General features: G+C 43.1%; 1 protein-coding gene across 2 annotated transcripts in view; it reads left to right on the top strand.

Moving 5' to 3' along the window:
* The window catches only part of NARS2 (asparaginyl-tRNA synthetase 2, mitochondrial), a 90633-nt gene that overhangs the window by 45202 nt on the left and 18430 nt on the right, over positions 1–27001 (top strand). For both annotated transcript variants that reach the window (XM_084646500.1, XM_084646499.1), the window contains exons 7-13: positions 1422–1554; positions 11090–11188; positions 11333–11370; positions 13312–13378; positions 14735–14872; positions 16542–16639; positions 24268–24294. In XM_084646500.1, the coding sequence (XP_084502626.1) occupies positions 1422–1554; positions 11090–11188; positions 11333–11370; positions 13312–13378; positions 14735–14872; positions 16542–16639; positions 24268–24294 (600 nt within the window). The remainder of the gene's footprint in view (positions 1–1421; positions 1555–11089; positions 11189–11332; positions 11371–13311; positions 13379–14734; positions 14873–16541; positions 16640–24267; positions 24295–27001) is intronic.

Here is a 27001-nt window from a genome sequence, read left to right as displayed (position 1 = left end):
TCTGCCACAGGCCCTGCCCCCACTCCACCCCTTCCCGCCCTGTCCCCTAAGGCTGCCATGCCCTCGCTCCTCCCCCCCCCCCAAACCTCCTGCATGCCACGAATCATCAGCAGGTGTTGGGATGGAGGGGGAAGTGCTGATCGGCAGGGCTGCCGGTGGGTGGGAGGTGCTGGGACCGGGGGGGCAGGGAACTGATTCGGGGGGTGCTGACTTATTACTGTGGCCCTTTGACAATGTACATTGGTAAATTCTGGCTCCTTCTCAGGCTCAGGTTGGCCACCCCTGTACTGAAGTGTAGGGGTGGGAGTGACAAGGCTGTTTAAGCCGCTGGCCTATTGCTGTGAAGCTCTCTCCTGAATTAGAACTTCCATGAATCTGGCAGTCTTCAGATCACAATGGAAAACTTGCTGCTTTGAATGTAACCTTCCCAGGATAAAAACAAACTGAAAGGAGTTGACTTTCGGTAGGAAGAATTTTCGTGGAGGAAGATGGTGATCTGGAAGGCCCTCAGTTTCCATGCTAATGAGTGTGGCATAAGAGAGAGAAGAGATGAAATAGATTCCATGGAAGGCTGTTGGGCAAATACCAAACAATTAGGAGACAAGCTTTGAGCACATTTAAGTCACACAATGCCCCAGATGGGTCACTGGAAGTGGGGATTGAATGTGGGACCTATGGATCTAAAAGAAGGAGTCTCTACTCCCTGAAATGAATAAGACCCAGGTCTATTTATCTCAAAGACTGTTGCAGACCTGTAAACCTCTGTGGACCAGCCATTAGAGGGCGGCAGAGAGCCACACTGTGTAAGAGAAGGTTACAGCGATACTACAAAATATTTCCTGTTGCCGCTAGCACCTGTTCAGCTGCATCGGTGATGGGAGCCCTCATGTCTACCAGACTGCAGTAGCTTGAGGCATTTTTACCACTACTATGTCAGTTAAACCTGTTGAAGAGCAGGTGTGAATAACATGGTCGAACAATAGTGTCTGGCAGCTGGAGCTTTGTCTGTCCTGAGCATTGTGATGTGCCAGCATGTCTCTGAGACCCTGATTTCTGCAGTGTTAGCTCTCATTTACTAAGAAAAATGTGTCTAGCACTAATGTGGATGGCAAAACCCATCCACATGCCATATGTTATCTGAATGAGGCTGACTCAGTAACAAAGAGGTGGGAACTGCCTCACTTATCTCAGTGTGTTATCTCTGAAGCATAATGATGGCAATTTTAAATGACAGTGCTGATAACTGTTTTGCTGAATCAGTTAATCAGTTTAACAGAAAGATCCCAGCTACTCTGGGATTGTGGGAGGAAAATGGGATTGTAGGTGGAGCTTGGGTAGAATGTACCCATCTGTGCTCCCCGTTCAAAATCTGCCGTCTTATCTTGTGTCTAAACTGCATCTTGTTTCTTTTTGCATTGCAGTGCATTTACACAGGTGTTCACCTTCGGCCCAACCTTTCGAGCCGAGAACTCTCAAAGTCGCAGGCACCTGGCAGAGTTCTACATGGTAGAAGCAGAGATGTCTTTTACTGAAAGCCTCCAGGACATCATTCAGGTAGGTACCAGTTTGTGTGTGATTTTAAAGGTATTGGAGCTTTCTCCTCCATTCACTGTGTTCAGCCTCACGGGCAGTGGAGTTGAACCTCCTATCTATATATATATATACATCTCCCCACTGTATTTTCCACTGAATGCATCCGATGAAGTGAGCTATAGCTCATGAAAACTTAAGCTCAAATAAATTTGTTAGTCTCTAAGGTGCCACAAGTACTCCTTTTCTTTTTCCTATCACCTACTGTAATCTCTCTAGATAAATCAGGAGTTGTACTGAAGACAGCTAAGCATTTAAGCTCTCTGTGAGCAGAGGAATGGCCATTGAGGGGAAATGAGGAAGGATTGGAGAAAAGGGCTGATCCATTGTGTGAGCCATTGGCCAAACAGAGATAGCTATGACGTGCTCCAGGACAGCGCTAATTTTTAATACAAAGGAACAACCTGCAGAGATTACTATTCCCAGCGTGTAATATTCTACCTTGATTTTAGCAGAAGGCTGGAACATGTAATCACTGCTGGTCTTACCTGCGTACTAAAGCTGAGATGAGAGCCATTTTGCACAGATGCCACCCTCTGGCTCTCAGAAAGCACAGTTTACACATTGCTGTCCTAGTTGTTCTGAGGACCCCACCTCCTGGGGCTTGTGGGGAAGAGTCAGTCCAGAGGAAATAGAGAATTAGAATCTTTCAGAATTTCTCAGGTTCTGCAATTCAAAAATAATTCAAAGTTCTGAAAGGTTTATGGGTTTTGCTCTGTTTAGGGGGAAGGAAAGAACTTTTCCCCTTTGGCTTTGAGAATTTTTGTTGTTGTTGTTAAATGTCTTGCAAAATCCTAATTTCTCTGGGTTCTCCCCTCCCCCCTCAATCTCTGACCACCATCAGCAGCTGTGAGAGAAATTCTTCTTCCTATCACAGTGGTTTATTCTACAGGTCACATTCGGGATTGCAAAATACTTATTCTTGTGATGTTCTTATTTAAAGAAGTAGAGTTCCTGTTTCTTGAAATCACTGGGCAAGCCATTAAAAAATATCTGAAAGCTGCACTAAGGTCTCAGTTAAGTTTCTGTTTCTCCATATGTTTTTAGAGAAACTGATCTAAATGCAACACCCTTGCACAGCTCAGTGCACCGTGCAGTTTTTCTGTTGAAAGTTTGTTGTCACTGGGTTTAGTGCTTTACAAAGGATGCCCAGTTGAAAGCCCTGGCAACTAATGGCCAAATTTGCATGCGTGGGTGTTTCAAGTTAGGTGTCTAAATCCATGTCTTGGTACCAAAATACAAACAGCCTGATATTTCCGAAGTGTGGACTACCTGCACCTCCCATCAATGCCAGTGACTGGGAGTTTTGGTTGCTCTATTCTATTGGATATCAAGCCATTTGTATAGGGGCGTCAACATGAATACACAAGCCTTATTTCACACGCAGGAGCCTGAAGATTTTGGCCTAAGTCCTGACACTACCCTATTGCCACTGAGGCTGACCTCTTACCCAGATGGGCTACGTGTGTGTGAGAGAGAGAGAGAGAGAGAAAAGTTCAGGATCTCTGTCCATTCTATCCTTGACCTCTTTGATACAAGCAACAAGGACAAGTTATTGCCAGCACAGGAGTGGTGGCTTTGGGGCTGTAGACGCCTGCCCACTAGGAAACAGACTGAGATGGCAAAACTTATTTCGCATAAGCCACCAATAGCTCATACCACTTTTCATTCAGTATCTCCCAGGATGTGATAGTTTTTTTACTGTCATCCTGTAATGAAAGGTACTGTGTTGCATTACACAGTCCCCAGAGCCGTCCCACAATGTTGCCAACTCTTGTGATTTTTATCCCCCGTCCTGTGGTACTCAGCCTCTTTTCTTAAAGCCCCAGCTGCGGGAGTCATATGATTACATGAGACTCTCAGCTTTCATTTAAAAATCAGTCAGTTCCTAGTCCTCAAAGTCATGGAGAAGAGCTTGAAAACATGACCCAAGTCTAACCCGAAGGGTCAAAATCCAGAAGCCAAATAAAAAAGCACCCAAAATGTATTATTTAAAAAAATAAACCCTCATGATGTGGGTCTTGACTCATGGTTTTTTATGCTTGGGGTTGACAATACTGCATCTGTTCCCAGTTGTTTTTCTTATGGTAGTTAGTGAGTATTTAATTCTGAATAATTATGACTTTCTGCTCAAGCAAGGGAATCACTTTAGAGCAGATGAAGCTAGGTCCCTGCTGCTCTGGTTGCTGTCACCTGGCCACTGACAGACAGACAGAGCTGGGCTTTGTGTGGGGGAGTTTTTGAGGACCCGAGTGCTAATAGTGTTCTCAACATTGTTGACACTATATGTGCTGCATTCACAATGCCAGACATCCAAGACTGAAGGGGATATATGCAATGTTTTAATAGCAACTTTTGCACTTATTCGTCTGCTGTGATGGCTGCAGGCTCTTTAAAGACAGAGGTTTCGCATTCAAGGAGTTGTGTCAGATCCCCTGATTAAGAAGATATCATGGAATTAAATCTTGTCAATGTCCACTATATCAGTGCAGCCTTAAGGTCGAGAGTTTAACCACACAAGATGGAAAATTCAGAATGAAGAAGTCTACATCGATGGGAACTCCACTCCCTTGGTCCTATCCATTATGACATATGATGACATCATTCTACTCTGATTCAGAGCCAGTCCTCATCACCATGGTATCTGAGCACCTTCCAGAACTGCTCAGAACAAAGGCTCAGTCCTGCTAGATGCTGAGTAGTGTGATTCCAATCTAGCAAAAAACTCAAGTACATGCTTGCTTTTGAGCAAATGTGTCGTAGTCCCATTGGAGTCAATGGGGTTGCTCACATGCTCGAAGTTAAGCACATCCTTAAGTGCTGTGGTGGATTGGGGATCCTGCATGGTGCTGAGCACTCTAGCCAAGTCTCCTGATTACCGTGTCACATGTGGGTTATTCTATCTCCTCTTCTCTCCGAAGAACATTGGGCCATGTCACAGAATAGCTAGCAAATATTATAACAGGAAGCTATTATGCAGGCTACATGAGTAGGCTACTAGAAGCCTGTGGTGCATTGACAGGCATGATGCCGAAGGATACACGCTACTAACCACCAGAGAGGTGCACCAACAGCACACTAATATGCATATGGACATTATAGCTGTGAGAGTTTGGCTGAAGAATTTATAAATAGTTGCATGAAGAAAACCTTAGCACTATTTGGGGGAGCAGCATTATCCCCATACGCTTCCTCGAGGGAAGTATAGCTCCTCATAGACAAACGCCTTTTCCGTTCTGTTATTTTGTTAACCCTTTCTGAGGTCCCGTGGGCAGTTTGAATTCCTTCTGCTTCCTCTGATTTTCTCCACGCTCTGTTGCTTTGTCAGCAGCACTTCATGGCCCAACGCCACCTTTTGCTGCTCTGCACTAGACACTGTATTTGGACTATTGAGCAGCTGGTGGAGGTTAGGCTTTACCCAGGAAGATGGGTTAAATTTGACAGATTGCTGATGAAAAGGCAGCTTGGCAGGAGCAGTCATGTCACTCTTTCATGCAGACCCTCCCTTTCTTCCTCCACGGATGCCGTTCCCCGCTCCAATGGCACTGAGTTCCACCCCCCCCACCCCCCATTGACTTTTTCCTTGCCCATCATGGGTCTGGTCCAGTAGTTCGTGTGCTAGGCTGGGATTTGGGAGACTAGAGTTCAGATCTCTGCTCTGCTCCAGGCTTCTTCTGTGATGCTCTGTCCTTGGCCTTTGTGCTCCTGATTTGGAGTGTTGTGCAGATAAATATATTACAACTCTGAGGCACTTGTATATTGCACTAATGGGGGCTGTATAAGTACCTTAGGAAGAGCATCAAAAAGACCCGACCAGTCAAACAAACTGTAGCTTTGAACAATCAGTATCCACAGACAAACTCCCATACTGCCTCGGCATGATTCCATGTAAAAATAGTTTAATAAAACGTTAATGTTGAAAAAACTGAACGCTCTTTTTTCTTAGGAAACAGCTTCTTTTTGTATCATCATAAAGCATTTGTCAAGGAACGCAATATGTAATGTAGTACAAATGGTATTGCAGTTGTCCACTCTTATACATGTTAACTTAGTCATTCACAGTCCTATGATTTGGCTTGCTATCAGTCACTCTCAGTGAGATCTCCAAAAACCGTACAAAAATACTGACTTGGTAATGTTAAAGGTATGAATGGTTAAAGATGAATGACCTGCAAGATGAGATGGTCTCATCTCTTAGCTAATCACAGAGGTTGGGCAGGAGATAGTCCAGAATGTACACCTTCATTGCCTTTGTCTGCATTAGTGAAAGATGGGGGAGAGAAGGAGAGGGGAGGGGCGAAGCTGGGACTGGCTGGGTCAGGGGACTGGGACTGGGATGGAAAGCCTGAGTGGAGACTGGGACTGGCTTGGTGGTGATAATGGGACTGGGATGAGGAGCCAAGGGTGGGGGAAGAGACCAGGACCAGTGGAGGGACGCGGAGTTATTTAGGGCAGAAGGGGTTGAGCTTGGAGGGAAGGGGCAAAAGAGTCTGTGCGTGTTAGAGCACACTGCCCTCCAGCACCTGGCATGGAGCTCAACGTCCATGAGTCCTCCGTTCCCCTGCTGGTGCAAAGCATCCCATCCTCCACTAGTGCTGGTCCACATAGGCAATTACAACCTACTACTGCTGTCAGTTACTCCATTAACTCAAGTGGCAGAGGTCTGTGCAGTGCACCTAAAGGTTCCAACTCTTCTGATGACCCATGTGGGTGTTAATATGATACCCCATGATGGAATATTTCAGCTTGCTTTCATAAAATCCGACTCAATTGCACACACAAAAACTACATTAAAAGAACATTATTAGGGTTGCAAAGTCAAACACTCATTAATTAGGAAATGCCAGAATTAAGGTTGCCTGTGCAACCTTAATTTAACCCACTTGTCCATATGCATTATGATACAGTCTTTAATTACATGGTTACATAATATTTTCCCACAGGACCCCTGCCTCATTCAGTGCACGTTGTGGCTGGTGCTCTGGGGGTGAATCAGTGCTATATAATAGGGGAGGCTGTTATCTGCCTCATTTGTTACGGACGTCGGAAGGTGCATAGTGAATGAGACAGGGCATTTCAGGAAGAGAAAGGACAGTCTTGTAGTACAACTGAATGCTGCCCTGAAGAATTAGATTCAATTCCTGCCTCTGCAATAGAGTTTCCGTGAGATACTAGACAAACCACTTAAACCACACTTTTCACAGGTGGCTCCTAATTCTGTGTTCTTCATTTTCTGGGTGCCCAACTTGAGACACCTGGGGTCTGATGTAGAAGTGCAGAGCACTCACAGCTGCAATTGAAGTCAACAAATAAAGTGATATGTTATGCTAAGTGCACCGAAAAATCATAACCTAGGTATCTCAAATTGGGCACCCAAAATTAGTAGATACTTTTGGTGTTAAGCTCTGTGTGCTTCAGTTCCCCATCTGTAAAATGGGGGTAATAATAGCCCTCCCCTCACAAGGGGTGTAGTGATAATTAATGTTTGTGAAGTGCTCAGATAACATAATGATGAGCACCATAGACAAGCCCTTGAGGAAATTAATAATTCTGTCTTCAGAGCAGGATTTGAATCATGTGTAGTAAATAAGGCTGTGGTCAAGGAGAAAACAAACTGTTAAGTAGCTCCTCATTAAGTGAGCACTGTTCATCCTGTGCACTTAATGAGGCAGGGGTCTTGTGGAAAAAAATAGTATGTAATGATGTAATTAAAGATCATCATGCATGTGCACAAGGGGACTGAATTAAGGTTGCATGGGCAACTTTGATTTGGGCACTTCTTAACTTGATTGCTTGACTTTGCAACCTTAATAATGTGCCTTTAATGTACGTTTTGTGTTTGTCATTAGGAAATAGGTCATTGTCAACACAATGAGAAATATTCTCTTTGCAGCTGTTCCACTGACAAATTATTTCTGTGGGTCTTTCGGAGCAATTGTTTCTTGAGGCAAACATTTCCTGTACAAAAATGGTGAAAGAGCTCCAGTGGGATCCCAGAGTTGGTTTCCGGGGTGATGTGTTTGCCTACGACGGTGTTCAGTTACATCATTCATTTGCACCAGACCAGTGTAGACAGCTGGGTGACACCGCTAACTGTTCTATTGTGACACACCATGAGCACAGCCCTTGCTCTCTAGAAATGTCGCTCCTTACACAACAGCTATGCACACAGCGGAGGTGAGTGAGTATCTGACATGAATCTCACCATTTTGTGTGAGGAAGCATGAAGAGGATAGGAATATCAGTGCATGAAAACTCGGGTGAATCGTGACAAGTGCATGATTGTGCTTGAACATGTAGCAACCTGCAATCAACCGAAGACTACATCATCGTCATTGGACATAATTCAGGGTGAACGTGAAGACAAATAATCCCATGCAGGAGTGTATCAGTGATTGTGCCTTAGACTGACAGCAGAGATGCTCACACATTCTTCTCCATCGCACAGCAGCCCTGTTGTCTCAAACCTTCAATTTTGTTGCAAATACAGTGCTGCTTTGTTGAAATATCTACTGTTTTCATTTCAGATGTAGGCTTAGCTTGGGGATATCGAAAGTCACAAGCAGAGTACCACAAAGTTAAGGTCTGAGCTCAGAATCCCAGTTGGAGACCTTCAAGAAGTCCTCCAGCAAAATCAGGGAAGCCCAGGCTTGATGTTGTCAAGACTTTTAAAGTTTAAAAAGAAAAAAGCAGGAGAAAAATTTGGGGTGGAGGATGTTAAAACTACACCACCACCACCACCACTCCGCCGCTACCTCCCTCCATCTCTCCCCAGCTTTTATGCCTCCTTTATTAAGAAATAAAGGGAACAGACAAAAAAAATTTCCTTTGCAGGTAACACTTCTTCCAGGAGGTCTATAAACCTGGCCCCTCCAGTCCATCCCATCACCAAACTACTAACAGAAATGAAATTAACAAGGCATTGGCTATATTCCTCCACTTGCTTTTGTGATATCCTATTTCCCATCCCTCCATCTTGTCCAGTTAAAATTATAACCTTTTTGGTATGTCTTCACTGAAAAGGAGGGTTTTATTGTAGCATGGGTAGGCATGCTGGCTTGAATCTAGCTAGCATGGGTAACAAACATAGTGTATACATGGTGGCACGGGCTTCACTATGGGCTAGCAACCTATGTATGCTCTCAGGGTAACCAACAGGCTTGTGGCTTGGGTTGCTAGCTCATGCTACCACGTCTTGACTACTGTTGTTACCTGTGCTAACTGGATTAAAGCTAGAACAGGTATGCCTACCTGTGCTAGTCACACCTTCACTTTGCAGTGAAGACATGCCCCTTTAGAGCAGAGATCTTTCTTCTTGATTTTGCCTTATAAAGTACCTTGGCAATGCAGATATAAATAAGAGTAACTGCAGTTAGGAAGAGACAAAGTGTGAACCATGTGGTTTTGGTTTTTCCAAAATATAACCTCAGTCTCAAGCTTGGAAATATTTCTCAGCTTGTTTTTTCCCATACCACCCACTTTTTTTCCCGCAAGAAGAAAGCTGCTTATGTTGGATGCTGTGGGAACCTAATTCTTACTTTAGCACAAAGCAAAAACAAAAAATAGTGCTACTTAAACAAAATAAAGTTTTGGTTTCATGCACCAGATGGTACTTTCATTTCCTAGAAAGAGGAAGCTTAATGCAAAATCCCTTCGTTGCTGCCTGCTTGAAACTGGGCTGTTGTAATTATCAATGAATTTTCCTAATTTCATTTGCATAAGCCTTTTTCTTGCTAGTTTAAAGAGAGTGCAAAGTCAACTGTTGGGTCACTTGCTGCTCCGTCAGTTCAACTGTAGGAATGTTGGCTTTTAATTTATCCCGTGTAGGTGTAGCAATAATGGTAACGGTCTTTATTTCCATGTGGTAGGGCCTTTCAGCCATTTGGATCTGCAAACTCTTTAGAAACTGGAGGACAAATTCTGTTGTTTATATCCAGGCATCCCCATTGCTGTCCATGGAGTTGTACAGAAGTAACCGAGAGCAGCGTTTAGCCCTGTAGGAATCCATTTACCCATGGTGGCAATACAGCCCCCTCTTGGGAAGAAGGCAGCAAGTGTTTAATAATGCACAGCAGCGCTTCAACAGTTTGCGACAGGAGGTGAAGAAATACCTTCTCCGGTTGAGACTAGCTGGAGAACTTGGACAGAGTGCCTAAAAGCTGGTCTATACTGTGATTCCAATCCACTTTTAAACCTGCTTTAGCTGAACTGGTTTCAAATCCAGTTAGGAGTTTGGGAGGAAATTTCCCCAGTGTGGAGAGGCACTAGAAGAGAGATTTTTGGAGGTCTATGTTCGCTCTCCCTGAAACACCTGTGTAAACCACACACACCTCAGCTCTGCAGCAAGGCTGTGTATGTCCCAGAAGCCCTTGCTGCCTCAGGTTCTACTGACCGAGAATTGCTGCACCTCAAATGTTCAGTTAGTCGCTGTTGGGCTAGCCAATGGCTACTAGTAACCTGGAGTAAATAGTAGATTCAGGACTCTGCTACTGAGGGCACAATCACCACTTGCGATCTGAGAGAATGCCTCAGAACATGTTAAAACCTCCCTTTTATTGGGAGGTGCTAAGCTTTAGTCCCTGCTTCAGCTGAGCTGCGGCCCGACTGCACCATTCTATCCCTGACACAGGCCTGCGGAGTTGGGACACTGCCGTGAGTTGGAAAGAAAGCAGGAGGCTTAGCAAATGTTCACACCCCATCGGTATCACATTCTCCTCTGCATGTGCCACAGAAGAGCAAAATTCCAAAGGAAGGGTATGCTTGTGGTTGGTGCACTGGGCTGGGACTCAGGAGCTCTGAGTTCAGTTCCCAACTCTACCACAGACTCCCTGTGTCATGCTGGGCAAGGCTCTTCAGCCTAGTTCCTGAAAGGTATATGGGCACCTACCTCCCACTGAAATACCTTTGTGGAGATGTCTCTTAGTCTCTCTGTGCACCTCCTTGTCTGTAAAAATTGGAATAATGTTTTTCTTTCTCCCACCCTCTGTCTGTTTGGCTTGTAAGCTCTTCAGGGCCAAAACTGTCTCTTACTCTATGATTATACAGTGCCTTGCACAGTGGGGTCCTGATCTTGGATGGGTCCTCAAAATGCTACCGTATTACAATTCATAATAACAAAGCAGAAAAAGAACTGTTCATTAAAGGGCAAAACACCCCTCATGAACTGGCCCGAGACCAACAAATACAGGCGGTAACAACTTTTCTTTGCTGCTGACCTGGGTTGCTGTTTGAGTGTTTTAAATACATATCTTTCATTGCCAAAACCTTAAGAATATCAGGTCATCAGAAGGGAGCAGCTCTCAAAGCCCACGCCTCAGCCTCTTGGGCTAAAAGATTAAGCCCTTTAGTTGGAAGCAGGAACAAGCTGATAGGCTCTTATGTAGTCCAGCCACTAGAGGGGGACAAAGATACTCTTGGTCTGCATGTGACACGTTTTATGTCTAGCCTAGGATATATAGGTGGTCTCAGTTTTCATGCTCTTCTGTGTTTTCCCTGTTAGGTTATGGAGGATCTTTTCAAGACCGTGACAAGCATCGTGCTCTCCAAATGTCCTCAAGATGTTGAGCTTTTTCATAAATATGTATCTCCTGCCCAAAAGGTAATAAACATGAGAGAAAAACTGCAATCCCCCTATATCTTGCAAACACTCTTGGTAGTGCGTAGGCCTGAATTTAGCAGAGTTCTCTTGTGTTACCCATTAAGAGTAGGTTTACATTTTTTTTTGTCTTTTGTTTTAACCAAGGGCAGGTTAGAACAGATGCTGAAGAACAAATTCATAACGTGAGTACTATTTTTGATTGCTGACATACGATATGCTGCTGTTGGTCGAGCTCCTCGATAGTTATTTTCCCCTATCCTCTTGTCATGCCACTGACTATTAATTCTGCACAATGTCTTTTAAAGGCACTAATCACAATTCCCTACCTGTATTTAAGCTGTTCTGTTTGCCCCAGGAATGGTTACTGTCTCCCTGACCACTTTGCTTGTGTGTTGCATCTGTTTCTCCTCCCCTTTGTTTTTGTCTTCCCAGACGCTTTGGCACAGGGACTGTCTTCCTGGTGGGGTGTATGGCTGTGCAGTGCTTACCCCCACTCTGGGTGCTACTGCAAAATACATAGTAGTTCATAGGCTGCAGCCATGCCCCTTTAGGCGGTGAGATGCTCCTCTTTCCTCGAAATCCCTGCTGTCCTCTATTAGCTCTATAGCCCTTGACTGCTTTTAGTTAAGAGAGGACTTCATTCCCCATTCTGGGCCTCCAAGCATCTCCTTTTTGCTTCACTCTCATCTGAGCCCTTGACTTCTGGTGGCTGTCCGTCCATTCTGCCAAGCCATACCAGGCCACCCGACCACAACTCTCCCGGGTGTTGCACTTAAGCTAGCCTGCCACATCCATGCTTAATGACAATGGATTTGTGATCTATAACTTTCAATGTTGTTATTTTTCATCTGCACAAGCACCACAAAACATTGCTGAGAAGTGCAATGTGTGTGTATGTCTCTGTGTGTATGTGTGTCTGAGAACATGAGTCACATTTGAGCTATGGGCCACTTCAAAAGGCTTCAGGTAGCAAAAGTAGGTGAGATTCCAGCCAAGTTATTATGGAATCACATAACCCAAGCACATGGAACAGCGTATTCCTCACTAACTGTTTGTTTCAGAAAGCTTTAATGTGTTATTGAATCCTTGTGGATCTTCCTTAGGGAGCTTGGTCTAGAACTGGATTTAGCCAGTGATACACAGAGATTTGATTATTGTTACCAGGCTAATTTAGTTTTCCCAGTGATGGCTTGTTTATGTTGTTACAGCCTAGTATGTGGAAAATCCATCACGCAGCCTGCTTGGTTTGGTTTTGATTTCCAGTCACATTTTGCAGGTTGCAAAGGAGACACTGGGACAGATTCTCCACTCTGTTATGCCAATTTTCTCTGCCAGTTGCTCTATTGATTTACAGCGGTGGAGAATCTGGTGCCAGAATTGCCTTTTTGAGGACATGGACATGTTGATGAAAATAAGTCTGGCATTTTACATTGTGACAATCGTAACCCTTCTATTAATGTAAGCGCTTTATGGCATGATCTGTCCTCTTGTAGAGTACTATGTGGAGCACATGTTTGATGCTATGCTGTTGGGAGTTCCTTTCATCCTGAAGAGCCCCTTATACAAACTAGATTCTAACGGAATCACTTCACTCCTAGATGATATGCAGCCACCTCTAGGGTGGAACATGAAGTCTGTTTAACAGTGTGTTGTAACAATATAAAAGAAGCATCATATGAAATGAAGACAAGCAGAACATAATCCTCCAAACTGGAATTTGCCTGGGCCACTGGGACTAAGCCCCAACCCAACACCACCACCTCTTGAGAAGAGTATCATGTAATCTTTGATCTCTCCAGGTGCTCATTGTTAAGGCATCATGTGTGGTAAAGCAATAAGCAGCACCAAGCTGGGACCTAGGTTCAATGACTGACTCAGTGAGAAACCTGCCATCTACTAAGTTACCAGGAGCTCTTCCTTTGATATTCTAGGGTTCCTTTAGGAAAGAGGTTTCCATCCAAGGTACATAAGAGTTGACCTTGCTTAGCTTGAGAAATCTGAGATCACAACCTAAGGTGGCATGGCTGCACTGTCCCTTTCGTTTTCCAGTGCAATACTTAGGAAGGGACCGTCTTGGTACTCACATTTGCAATGTCAAATGCTTAGTTTTTTTTCTGTTACAGAATTTCCTATACTGAAGCAGTGGAAATTTTAAAGCGAGCTCCTCAGACGTTCACTTTCCAACCAAAGGTCAGTGGGTACCCTGGCTGTGAGAGAGCCAATGCCTGGTTCCTGCTTCTGTGGTGTGGGTCTGCACAATGCTCTCCATTTCTAAATCCTGGGGAAGCCTCACTTCTCTTTCTTATGTTGCAACAGAGTTGTTAGTTCACTCAGTACATGTTAGTCCTTTTGTGTTATTGCATGGTTGCAAACCAGCCATAACCCAGTGTAACCACAGTAGCTTAGAAGATGAAGCATGGAATAATTTAGGAAACAAGTTGTTACAAGAGTGAAGTGTGCACAGTGAGGCTAAGCAATGGCTTAAGAGAAGTGGCACAATACCATTAGATTGTAAGCCCTTTGCAGAAGGTGCCGTCCCTGCCTGTGTGCATGGACAGTGCCTAGTGCATTGTGTATACTTCAGGAACACCTAATAGGCGAGAGGAATTTAGGTTGTACCAAGGGTTTAACTAGGAATAATGAAGTAAAACTGAGTCAAAACACTATTGCGGAGATAGGTAAAGAGAGTCCTTTGTTCTTCTAAAAGACGACTGTAGCCAAGGAGAAAGCCGTTTACAAATTACAGTGTTCCTAAAACTCCTACTTCATCCCTGCTTCTAACAGATGCCACAGTAGGCAAAGTCCTCACTTGAGCACCTACTTCTAATCTCGCATACATAGTCATTAGTCTTAACAGTCCTCAGTCCACTGCTTTGAGGATAAGTCTGGCTGGGCCCACCTTCAGCGCAGATAGCCTAAGATCAACAGATAAACTCTGAGCCCATTTTGGTACGAATAAATTAATAAAGAGTTGTAAATCCTCTATCCGGATACAGCTGTCAGTTACACTAGCAGTTCCCCTGCAACAAATCATTCATGGCTCACGCTCCTGCCACAATTGATGCGGACACACCTGATGGTCTCTTCCAGGGGGCATTGGTTTTCCTAAGCGAGAGGCTGCAGAGACGGCGTGGCATGCACCAGAGCGCATCTGGGAAGGGAGGGAAGAGACAGGGAACAGGATGGATACAAGCAGTGGTTAGATAAATTCACTTTAGCCGGTTGCTAATAATTGACCTGGTTTGTTGGGCGGGGGGGCAGGTGGAACCTTTGTCCAGATAGTCTGTTCACTTAGACAACATAACAATCTGCTCTACTCCAAGCACGAGTTATTGGGAGAGATGCAGGGGTCCCTGGGTGGGAGTCTCTGGCCCATGTTATGCAGGAGGTCAGACAGACCCTGGGAGAGGCGGAGCCCTTCCTAGTATCCAGCCTTTGAAACCGGTGCATCTCCACTGTATGGGGTCTCACTGTGTCTTCTAAAGTGTACGCACTGCACTACGCAGGGTCCAACTTCCCTTGCTCTCCATGTTGTTGTCTCTACAGTGGGGCAGCGATCTCCAGACTGAACATGAGAAATACCTGGTGAAGCACTGCGGCGAGATTCCTGTGTTTGTAGTTAATTACCCATATGATCTCAAACCTTTCTACATGCGGGACAATGAAGATGGACCTCAACGCACAGTAAGTCCGTGTGTGTGCATCTCCATACTTTTTGGTCACACGCCCTGTCCTCCCTCATCCTACCTAGCAATAGATTATCATTGTTCTGGTCTCCAGTCAGGAAGCAGGAGATAAGATACATCAATCAATTGCAACAGTTAAGCCCCAGTCCAGATCCTTTCCTTCCTTTAGAGAGAGATCCAAAACAGGAGAGAATCCAGTCAGTCAAGAGAAGAATGGACAGCCTAGGTCTTTGGAAGGCAGCCAGTTAGGTTTGCTGTAGTCAGTTTCTTTTTAAGGGAAGTTCAAACATAAAATAAGGTAGCAAGTTTTTTTAAGAGGAGTCTCTTTAATGACAACCAATGCACATAATATTCATTGGCATTGTTCTCCTGCCTTCCCAGCCCAGTCTGTGAGTATTTTATCCTCCTACCAGCAGATGGGGACAGGAAGTAAACTCCTTCTGGGTTCTGCTTTGAGCATGGGGTCCCTGTGCTGTGTGACTCCAGGCACTCCATCTGGAGGAATTCCTCTGTGCCTTGGACAGTCGAGGCATAATTGCGTTTGCCTGCCTCCCCACAGCTTGTTCTTGGGTTCTTCATACCCCTTGGGGCTTGGCCACACACAGACTTACCCCAAAATAAATGAATCTGTTTCATTTCACACTGTTTGTTATTTCGGTGTGGACACTTTTATTTCAGAACAAAAGGGGCCTACTTCGATTTGATTTTGGTATCAGTCTGGTATTTTTTTACCCTCACTGGCAGATGGCTGCTGCATTTAGTGACCCTGCCCCTCTGCAACATGCATTCTGCAAGTCCGAGGTAACGAAATGAAACATTTGCTGCTGCTATAAACAATCATGGTTGGAGAAGCTCTTCTGGAGTGTGTATATATTTACATAAGTGGTATCCTAGACTCAACAGAGGAAGCTTGAGTCGCAGCTGTAGTGACTGGATGGGAGAGCCCTCCCCACCTGACAAGAGGGAGCAGCATTTGGGAAAGGGTCTGTGAGGACCTCTGTAGAAGCCCATGTTTCCTCAGTGTGCTTCTTTGTCCCCCTCTAGTAACAAGAGTTCATGAGTCTGCTACAGTCTTTGACTCACACAGCTGGGTTTTTTAGCTCAGGCAGTAGAGGCTCCTGCTTTTCTATCCAGAGGTTCTGGGTTCAATCCCTGCATCCAATGACCAGCCAGAATATGTCTTCTGTGGAAGGTGTAACTTCCAGCTCGAGGAGACATACCCTGTCTGGCTTTGATCAAGTTAGCATGCATAGCAGTGTAGCCACCTCTACCACATGGTTTCAGACAGGATTGTACTCAGGGTTGCTAGCTGCTTGCACCGCCATAGCTACCCTTTTATTTTTTAGCACGCTAGCTTGATTAGAATTAGTGCGGCTATGTGGTCTTGATCTGGAAATTACATCATAGCTCCAGGGTAGACGTACCCTAGGATTCCTGATCTGTTGTACACCATATAAGCTATACCATCTGTTATCTTGTGCTAGTCACTACGATGTACAGCTGCCAATAGATTAGATCACTGTCTAGGTACTTGCACAGGGTCCATCTCCATAGTATCGGAGCCCCTCACAAACAGGAATGAATTTCTCCTCCTAGCAGCCCTAGGATTACTGTTGGACTGCACAGGTAAATGGCATGGCTCAGTTTATGGTTCTTTTTCCCCCAAGGTGGCAGCCGTTGATCTTCTGGTACCAGGAATAGGGGAGTTATGTGGTGGCAGCCTGAGAGAGGAGCGACCACATTTTCTTCAATCACGCTTAGCGAGGTATGGCGAAAACTTATGGCTGATTACCTGCAGTAGGAGAAGAACAGTCTGGCGAGGGAGAGTGTCAGAGGCCACTGGAGTTTGGTGGGAGAAGGAGTAGATGTGCAGACAGTAAATGTTCCATTATGTTTATTGGCTTTGAAGTATCTGTTAATCAGCTGTTGATCTATTAAGCAAAATATAGCTGTATCCCCAAATGATGACTTGCTCCTGGGGTAAACATGCAAAGTGCCTCTTTGTATCATCTCACCACAGAAGAATGTTGCATGCTACTCCGAAAGAACCTCTCCTATCACACGGGCTCCAAGGAAGCGATCTGTAACCGTTAGGGCCGTCGAGTGATTAATCGCACTGTTAAACAGGAATAGAATACCATTTATTTAAATATTTTTGGATGTTTTCTACCTTTTAAAATATATTGATTTCAGTTACAACACAGAATACAAAGTGTAGTGCTCACCTAATATTTATTTTTGATGACAAGTATTTGCACTCTAAAAAAAAAACCCCAAAAGAAATAGTATTTTTCAATTCCCCCCCATACAAGTACTGTAGTGCAATCTCTTTACCATGAAAGTTGAACTTACAAATTTAGAATTGTGTACAAAAAAATCTGCATTCAAAAATAAAGCAATGTAAAATTTTAGAGCCTGCAAGTCCATTCAGTACTATTTCTTGTTCAGCCAATCGCTCAGACCAACAGGCTTATTTACATTTGCAGGGCAGAATGCTGCCCGCTTCTTGTTTACAATGTCACCTGAAAGTGAGAACAGGCATTCTCATGGCACTGTTGCAGCCGGCATCGCAAGATATTTACATGCCAGATGCGCTAAAGGTTCATATGTCCCTTCATGCTTCAACCACGATTCCAGGGGACATGCGTCCTTGCTGATGACGGGTTCTATTTGATAACAATCCAAAGCAGTGTGGACTGATGCATGTTCCTTTTCATTATCTGAGTCAGCTGCCACTAGCAGAAGATTGATTTTCTTTTTTGGTGGTTCGGGTTCTGTAGTTTCCGCATCGGAGTGTTGCTCTTTTAAGACTTCTGAAAGCATCCCTTTCAGATTTTGGAAGGCACTTCTGTTCTTAAACCTTGGGTCGAGTGCTGTAGCTATCTTTAGAAATCTCACGTTAGTACCTTCTTTGCATTTTGTGAAATCTGCAGTGAAAGTGTTCTTAAAATGAACCACGTGTGCTGGGTCATAATCCGAGACTGCTATAACATGAACTGTATGGCAGGAATGCGGGTAAAACAGAGCAGGGGACATACACTTCTCCCCCAAGGAGTTCAGTCACAAATTTAATTAATGCATAATTTTTTTAACAAGTGGCATCGGTATGGAAGCATGTCCTCTGGAATGGTGGCTGAAGCATGAAGGGGCATACGAATGTTTAGCATATCTGGCATGTAAATACCTTGCAAAGCCAGCTACAAAAGTGCCATGCAAATGCCTGTTCTCACTTTCTGGTGACATTGTAAATAAGAAGCGGGCAGCATTATCTCCTGTAAGTGTAAACAAACTTGTTTGTCTTAGCGACTGGCTAAACAAGAAGTAGGACTGAGTGGACTTGTAGGCTCTGTATTTTTACGCTGTTCTGTTTTTGAGTGCAGTGATGTAACAAAAAAAAAATCTACATTTGTAAGTTGCACTTTCACAACGAAGAAATTGCACTGCAGTACTTGTCTGAGGTGAATTGAAAAATACTATGTCTTTTGTTGACAAATATTGCACTGTAAAAATGATAAACAAAAATAATATACATTTTGATTTCAGTTACAATACAGTATATGTGAAAATGTAGAAAAACATCCAAAATATTTAATAAATTTCAATTGGTATTCTATTGTTTAACAGTGCAATTAAAATTGCGATTAATCATTATTAATTTTTTTAGTCGCAATTAATTTTTTTGAGTTAATCTCATGAGTTAACTACGAGTAATCGACAGCTCTAGTAATTGTGTCTGGCACATGGACTCCCTCCTTAGGCCTTGTCCCCACTCACCAACATGGTAATTCGCCACCAGTGGTAGCAAAGGTGGAAGCTGTAGTGTAGATGGGGCGTGGGTCTCTTTGACTACGGCCTGATCTACACTGCAGGGGGGGATCGATCTAAGATACGCAACTTCAGCTACGAGAATAGCGTAACTGAAGTCGATGTATCTTAGATCGACTTAAAATCACTTACTTCGCGTCCTCACGGCGCGGGATCGACGGCCGCCGCTCACCTGTCGACTCCGCTTCCGCCTCTCGCTCTGGTGGAGTTCCATAGTCGACAGCAGAGCGATCGGGGATCGATTTATCATGTCTACACTAGACGCGATAAATCAATCCCTGATAGATTGATCACTACCTGCCGATCCGGCGGGTAGTGTAGACGTGGCCACAGTATTGTCTAACCCTAAGGAATCACGCTGCAGTGAATTACAGCTATGAGCTTTGCTAATGTAGATGCAACCTCAGTGCTGTCATTTCAGAAAGTGTTGTTCTGTGCTAAGAGATGTTGATAAGTTAATTAGGAAGTGGAACCAATGTTAGTTTGTCACAGATCTCTGCTCTTTGACTCCACCCCACCCCACCCCCCTGGTCTGTAGCAGTCTGTGTGATTTCAAGGTGCTTTGAAGTCATCCGGAAGCAGCACTGTCTCCAATTATCAAAGCTGGCATTGAGGGTGCAGTCCTGTGATTTTTTAGGGGGGAAATCCTCTTCACAGGGTTAAACTCAGATCCAATCTCCATTTTTAATGGATTCTTCACAGAGTTCAGCCCTGCCCCTTTGGGCCAGTCACATACAGAAGGCATTTTTGGAGGATTTTGGAAATCCCAGTGTAACATTAGTTACATTTGGCAAATGCATTTAGTACTTAGAGCAGTCACCTATTCAGCTGAAACATGTCTAGTTAATGAAGTACAGTGAAGCCTACTTCAGCATAATGAACCAAAGAAGGGCACTGACATTCTGTAGAGGTACAGGATCTGGGTGGGGAGAGATTAAAACCAGAACTGTTTAATTTGGAATGCTGAGGAGTAAGAGCCCATACAACAGAGGTTTATAAATCAATGAAATGTATAACTTCAATGGGCTTAAAGTCCAGCAACTATGTGAAAACGGCATCATCTTACTCTGGGATCTCTTCCTTTTGAGTATTCAGGGTCAGATCTGCTGACTTGATCTGCTGAGTAAAGGAATTTTCATTGGTCTTAACTCATGTTTAGCCCTGAAGAGCTATTGTAACTAAGAGAGAGTTGGATTTTATAATACAACTGTATAAAGAAACTATGGCCCCGATCCTGCAAAGACTTGCACGCATGCTTATCTTCATTCACTTGAGTATCCCAGTTGAAGTCAATAGGACAATTCATATGTGTAAAGTTAAGCGTGTGCACAGGTCTTTGCAGGATTGGGACCTTACTGCGTTAGAATTGGTACAATACGTTTAGGAAGAGTATTGTTCAACACCACCAAAAAAGAACTATTTTGTATTTCAGAAACCTCTGCTATTGATTATGCTTCTTTCCTCTCTTCCCCTTTTTGTATTAATTAGTAGGGCTGTCAATTAATCCCAGTTAATTCTCGCGATTAACTCAAAAAAAATGAATCGCGATTAAAAAAAGTTATCACAATTAATCACACTTATAACAATAGAATACTAATTGAAATTTATTAAATATTTTTGGATGTGTTTTTCTACCTTTTCAATATTGATTTCAGTTACAACACAGAATACAAAGTGCACAGTGCTCACTTTATATTATTTTTTATTACAAATATTTGCACTGTAAAAATGATAAACAAAAGAAATAGTATTTTTCAGTTCAGCTCATACAAGTTCAGAAATGCAATCTCTTTATCTTGAAAGTGTAACTTAGACATACAGATTTTTTTTTGGTTGCATAACTGCACTCAAAAACAAAACAGTGTAAAACTTCAGAGCCTACAAGTCCACTCAGTCCTACTTCTTATTCTGCTAATCGCTAAGACAAACAAGTTTGTTTACATTGATGGGAGATACTGCTGCCTGCTTCTTATTTACAATGTCACCTAAAAGTGAAAACTGGTGTTTGCATGGCACTGTTGTAGCCCGCATTGCAAGGTATTTAGATGCCAGATATGCTAAACATTCGTATGCCTCTTCCATGCTTTGGCCACCATTCCAGAGGACATGCTTCCATGCTGATGATGCTCGTTTAAAAAAAAAAAAAAATTGTCAATTAAATTTGTGACTGTACTCCTTGTGGGGAGAATTGTATGTCTCCTGCTCTGTTTTACCTGCATTCTGCCATATATTTCATGTCATAGCTGTCTCAGATGATGACCCAGCACATGTTCATTTTAAGAACACTTTCACAGCAGGTTTGACAAAACGCAAAGAAAGTACCGATGTGAGATTTCTAAAAATAGCTACAGCACTCGACTCAAGCTTTAAGAATCTGAAGTGCCATCCAAAATCTGAGAGAGGCAAGATGTGGAGCATGCTTTTAGTAGTCTAAAAAGAGCAAAACATTGATGCAGAAACTACAGAACCCAAACCACCAAAAAAGAAAAACTGGTGGCATCTGATTCAGATGATGAAAATGAACATGTGTCAGTCCGCACTGCATTGGATCATTATCAAGCAGAACCTGTCATCAGCATGGAAGCATGTTCTCTGGAATGGTGGTTGAAACATGAAGGGACATATGAATCTTTAGCACACCTGGTAACTAAATATCTTGCAACACCAGCTACAAGAGAAGAAAAAGCAGAAAGCATACAAGGAGTGGAAGAAGGGAGGGATCAGCAAGGAAAGCTACCTTATTGAGGTCAGAACATGTAGGGATAAAATGAGACAAGCTAAAAGTCAAGTAGAATTGGACCTTGCAAAGGGAATTAAAACCAATAGTAAAAGGTTCTAAAGCCATATAAATAAGAAGAAAACAAAGAAAGAAGAAGTGGGACCGCTAAACACTGAGGATGGAGTGGAGGTCAAGGATAATCTAGGCATGGCCCAATATGTAAACAAATACTTTGCTTAAGTCTTTAATAAGACTAAAGAGGATCTTAGGGATAATGGTAGCATGACAAATGGGAATGAGGATATGGAGGTAGACATTACCATATTTGAGGTAGAAACAAAACTCAAACAGCTTAATGGGACTAAATCGGGGGGCCCAGATAATCTTCATCCAAGAATATTAAAGGAATTGGCACATGAAATTACAAGCCCATTAGCAAGAATTTTTAATGAATTTGTAAACTCAGGGGTTGTACCGTATGATTGGAGAATTGCTAACATAGTTCCTATTTTTAAGAAAGGGAAAAAAAGTGATCCGGGTAATTATAGGCCTGTTAGTTTGACATTTGTAGTATGCAAGGTCTTGGAAAAAATTTTGAAGGAGAAAGTAGTTAAGGACATTGAAGTCAATGGTAAATGGGACAAAATACAACATGGTTTTACAAAAGGTAGATCGTGCCAAACCAACCTGATCTCCTTCTTTGAGAAAGTAACAGATTTTTTAGACAAAGGAAACACAGTGGATCTAATTTACCTAGATTTCAGTAAGGCATTTGATACCGTGCCACATGGGGACTTATTAGTTAAATTGGATAAGATGGGGGTTAATAGGAAAATTGAAAGGTGGATAAGGAATTGGTTAAAGGAGAGACTACAATGAGTCCTACTGAAAGGTGAACTGTCAGGCTGGAGGGAGGTTACCAGTGGAGTTCCTTAAGGATCGGTTTTGGGATCAATCTTATTTAATCTTTTTATTACTGACCTCAGCACAAAAAGTGGGAGTGTGCTAATACAGTTTGTGGATGATACAAAACTGGGAGGTATGGCCAATTTAGAGAAGGACAGGGATATCCTACAGGAGGATTTGGATGACCTTGTAAACTGGAGTAATAGTAATAGGCTGAAATTTAATAGTGAGAAGTGTAAGGTCATGCATTTAGGAATTAATAACAAGAATTTTAGTTATAAGCTAGGGACACATCAATTAGAAGTAACGGAGGAGGAGAAGGACCTTGGAGTATTGGTTGATCATAGGATGACTATGAGCTGCCAATGTGATATGGCCGTGAAAAAAGCTAATGTGGTCTTGGGATGCATCAGGAGAGGTATTTCCAGTAGGGATGAGGAGGTTTTAGTACCGTTATACAAGGCACTGGTGAGACCTCACCTGGAATACTGTGTGCAGTTCTGATCTCCCATGTTTAAGAAGGATGAATTCAAACTGGAACAGGTACAGAGAAGGGCTACTAGGATGATCCGAGGAATGGAAAACTTGTCTTATGAAAGGAGACTCAAGGAGCTTGGCTTGTTTAGCCTAACTAAAAGAAGGTTGAAGGGAGATATGATTGCTCTCTATAAATATATCAGAGGGATAAATACAGGAGAAGGAGAGGAATTATTTAAGCTCAGTACCAATGTGGACACAAGAACAAATGGATATAAACTGGCCACCAGGAAATTTAGAGTAAAAATTAGACGACGGTTTCTAACCATCAGAGGAGTGAAGTTTTGGAATAGCCTTCCAAGGGAAGCAGTGGGGGCAAAAGATCTATCTGGCTTTAAGATTAAACTCAATAAGTTTATGGAGGAGATGGTATGATGGGATAACATGTTTTTTGGTAATTAAATATTCATGGTAAATAGGCCAAATGCCTGTGCTGGGATATTAGATGGGGTGGGATCTGAGTTACCAAGGAAAGAATTTTCTGTAGTATCTGGCTGATGAATCTTGCCCATATGCTCAGGGTTTAGCTGATCGCCATATTTGGGGTCGGGAAGGAATTTTCCTCCAGGGCAGATTGGAAGAGGCCATGGAGGTTTTTCACCTTCCTCTGTAGCATGGGGCACGGGTCACTTGCTGGAGGATTCTCTGCTCCTTGAAGTCTTTAAACTATGATTTGAGGACTTCAATAGCACAGATATAGGTGTGAGGTTTTTTGCAGGAGTAGTGGGTGAAATTCTGTGGCCTGTGTTGTACAGGAGGTCAGACTAGATCATAATGGTCCCTTCTGACCTAAATATCTATGAATCTATGAACAGGGCCATGCGAATGCCTGTTCTCACTTTCAGGTGACATTGTAAACAAGAAGCAGGCAGCATTAACTCCTATAAATTGTAAGCAACCTTGTTTGTCTTAATGATTGGCTGAACAAGAAGTAGGACTGAGTGGCCTTGCAGACTCTGAAGTTTTACGTTGTTTTATTTTTGAATGCAGGTGGTTTTATTTTTTTACATAATTCTACATTTGTAAGTTCAACTTTCATGATAAAGAGATTGCACTACAGTACTTGTATGAGGTGAATTGCAAAATACAATTGTTTTTTACAGTGCAAATATTTGTAATAAATAAACTGAGCACTGTACACTTTGTATTCTGTGCTGTAGTTGAAATTAATATGTTTGAAAAAGTAGTAAACATCCAAAAATATTTAAAGTAAATGGTATTCTATTGTTATTTAACAGCGTGATTAATCACAATTAATTTTTTTAATCACTTGACAGCCCTATTAATTAGTAATATCTTCCCTTTTCTTTCTCTGTGTATTTCCATGCACCAAACTGTTAACAGATCACACAGCTGATACGGATCTGCTCTGCTGATTTATTGACAAGAGTTTGTTTATTCCACAGATTAGGACTTGCAGATGCCTACCAATGGTAAGTCTATAGCTTGGTCTACAAACAGTATCTGTTCTCTTACTACTGTTACGGAAGAAGCTTTTTCACTGAGGCCCTCAGTGAGTTGCAACCAGTAACAATGAAATGGCCATCTCACCTGAACAAAGTTTAACCTTATGTTACTTAAAGTTTATCCTCCGACTTCTTTAGTTGCAGCCAGAGTTGACTCTTTCATACCTTTCATTATTGCACAAAATGGATTAACTTGCTGCTCATCAACAATTTTTAATATGAAATCCTTAAACTGTATGCAAAAAACCCAGAACGTTACTAAAAAATCCCAGGTGCTGTTGTATGAGATAAATAGAGCACAAAAACCACAAGCTATTTTTGATCTTTAGTGGCCACATGAAAAACTCCACTTGCAATTGGCAGGGTAGTAGTTGAAGTAATTACAGTTGTCCTCCTAAAGAAATAGAATAGAACAGTCCTTGAATTTAAGAAGGGAAAAATGGGCTCCCTGAGTTTTCTCCTATTAAAGTGACTGTCCAGACTGTGTCCCTTTTGAAAAATTATGAATTATTTGTATTATCATAATAATGCTTAGGATGTATCTGTTAATTATCTGGTAGAGGAGTAATGTTGCAAAGTGTTTCAAACGTCAGAGAGTTTATCAAAAAGTACTTGGGTAGCTAGAATAGCCATTAGGGAGAAGAATGCTTTTTAAACTGATAACTTGGATTAAGAAGCTGTAATGAATGCAGGATTCCCTCCTGCATCCTGAAATTGCTTGGGAATAGCACAGCACAAGGTACCACAAGCCTCTACATCAGCAATGTGTAGGCAGGGCAAATGAAACTTCTTCCCATCTTTCATGGATTTGTAGGCCAGAAGGACCATGATGATGAGCTAGTCTGACGTACTGCTTAGCACAAGACATAGAATTTCACCCAGTAATTTTGGTGTCAAGTCCGTAAATTCTTTTGGAACTATGGCATATTGTGGAGGAATTCACTCACCGCAGGAGCACCTCCTAGTGGCCAGGCATGGCACAGTGGCTCTCTGCTCACTGAGTGCTGCCCCCTGATTGTCGCCCCAATGCTGCAGTAGTCTCTTTGCCCATCATTTCACCCTTCAGCCAGGTCATGATTTAGTCCGCCCCTTCCGGGGTAATAATGTCCCAGCTCAAAGGGACAAAAACTCTTCTATGCTTCCCCAAATCAGTTGTCAGTACACCCCCGGCTCTGCAGAGTTTCTCCTCACTCTGTCACAGAGAGCTGCTTCCCAGGGCTTTCTCTGGAGGCTCAGCTCCTCCCAAACCACCGACACTCATTCTGCCCTGGAGCCTGTCTTCTCCCAGGCCTGCTTTAGAAAGTCTCTTTCTCCACAGCTGCCCTCTCCCTCCAGGAACAGTCTCAGGGTACCAGCTCCTTCCTGCAGGTCCTTCTATTGATCCTTTCCCTTAGTCTGGGCCTTCTTCCATTGCCAGCTTTCCTAGCTGTGCCCCTCTTTCAGGGCTTAACCCCTCTTTCAAATTTCTTACCCAGACCTGCCCTTCTCTTAGGGCCTGCTGCCCAGGGGTGTTCCCTTCCCGTGCAATCCAGCTTTCCTTCCCAGCCTTCCCCTCATCTAGCTAGGATCCCAGGGCTTACCCCTCACTGCCTCTCTATTCCCAGAGAGGTATGGCAGACTCTTTTTTCCTCTCTTTCTCTCCATGGTGAAGCAGACTTAACTGAATAGTCTATAGCCACCAACTATAATTGCTAAATACTCAGCCGCTGATATCCTTTCACTCTGCTCTGCGTCCATCAGGTGCCTTTCTGTTATGACCCCATTTCCCTGATATTTTTCTGAGTAACATGATATAACTTTTGTTACCTTAAGTTGTTTAAATTCCTCAAAAAGCTTTGCCCTTTTTTTAATCAAAGCTCTGACATACCCATAAAAGGTGATCAGTTTGTTTCTTTTACCCTACAGAATGCACATACTCCATCTTTGTTTGTTTGTTTTTTCAAAAGAGTTTTGTTTAAATCACAGTGACCAGTCAGTACTCTAAACAAAATCACTTGATTTTTCCTATTCAAGCCCTGAAATATGTTGTTGTTCTCAACTCCACGGCACGGTTCAAAATATCTTCTACCTCTTCTTTCGTTGATCCAAAGATTTTGCCATCCTTCTTTGAAATTTTTCTGTACTACACTTTAGAATTCCCATTTATTCACGGTATTTCTATGTCAATCCTTCCATTTCTTACAGTGCTTTTGGCTGCTTTGTCCCACCTTTTCAGTCCCTCTTTACCCCAATATGCACTGGGATTCAGGCTAAGCTACATGTTTCCCCATCGGTATTAACTCTGTCACTGGAAATATAATTTGATTGATTAAATCACTTCTGCGTTCGGAGAGGCCCTTTCTTATTGCCATAAGGCCTGAAACTGAGTCTGAAAAAATGACCGCTGCTGCTGGGCGTCAGCCCCTTTCTGCTAGAGACGTTCTCTCTTTATACTAACCATCTTTCTCCTGCCAAGTTAAGGCTGGCTTCTCATCCAGGTGCAGCCTGGTACTGTTAATTGGCCTCTTGGGCCCATATTAGCCCCTTCAGCGTCCGTGTGAGATGCATCTTTTGGAGACATCCAGTCATGACTTAAAGATTGCGAGTGAGGGAGAATCCTCCACATCCGTAGGTAGGAATGCAGGCCGAGAGCAGCTCATCTGCACTGCACGTGTTGTCAGAAAGCTGCCACGGG

The sequence above is a fragment of the Lepidochelys olivacea genome, assembly GCF_965140295.1.
Source record: "Lepidochelys olivacea isolate rLepOli2 genome assembly, chromosome: 1".
Taxonomy (NCBI): Eukaryota; Metazoa; Chordata; order Testudines; family Cheloniidae; genus Lepidochelys; species Lepidochelys olivacea.
The sequence above is the reverse complement of the archived record's forward strand: the minus strand, read 5'-3'. Positions and strand labels throughout refer to the sequence as shown.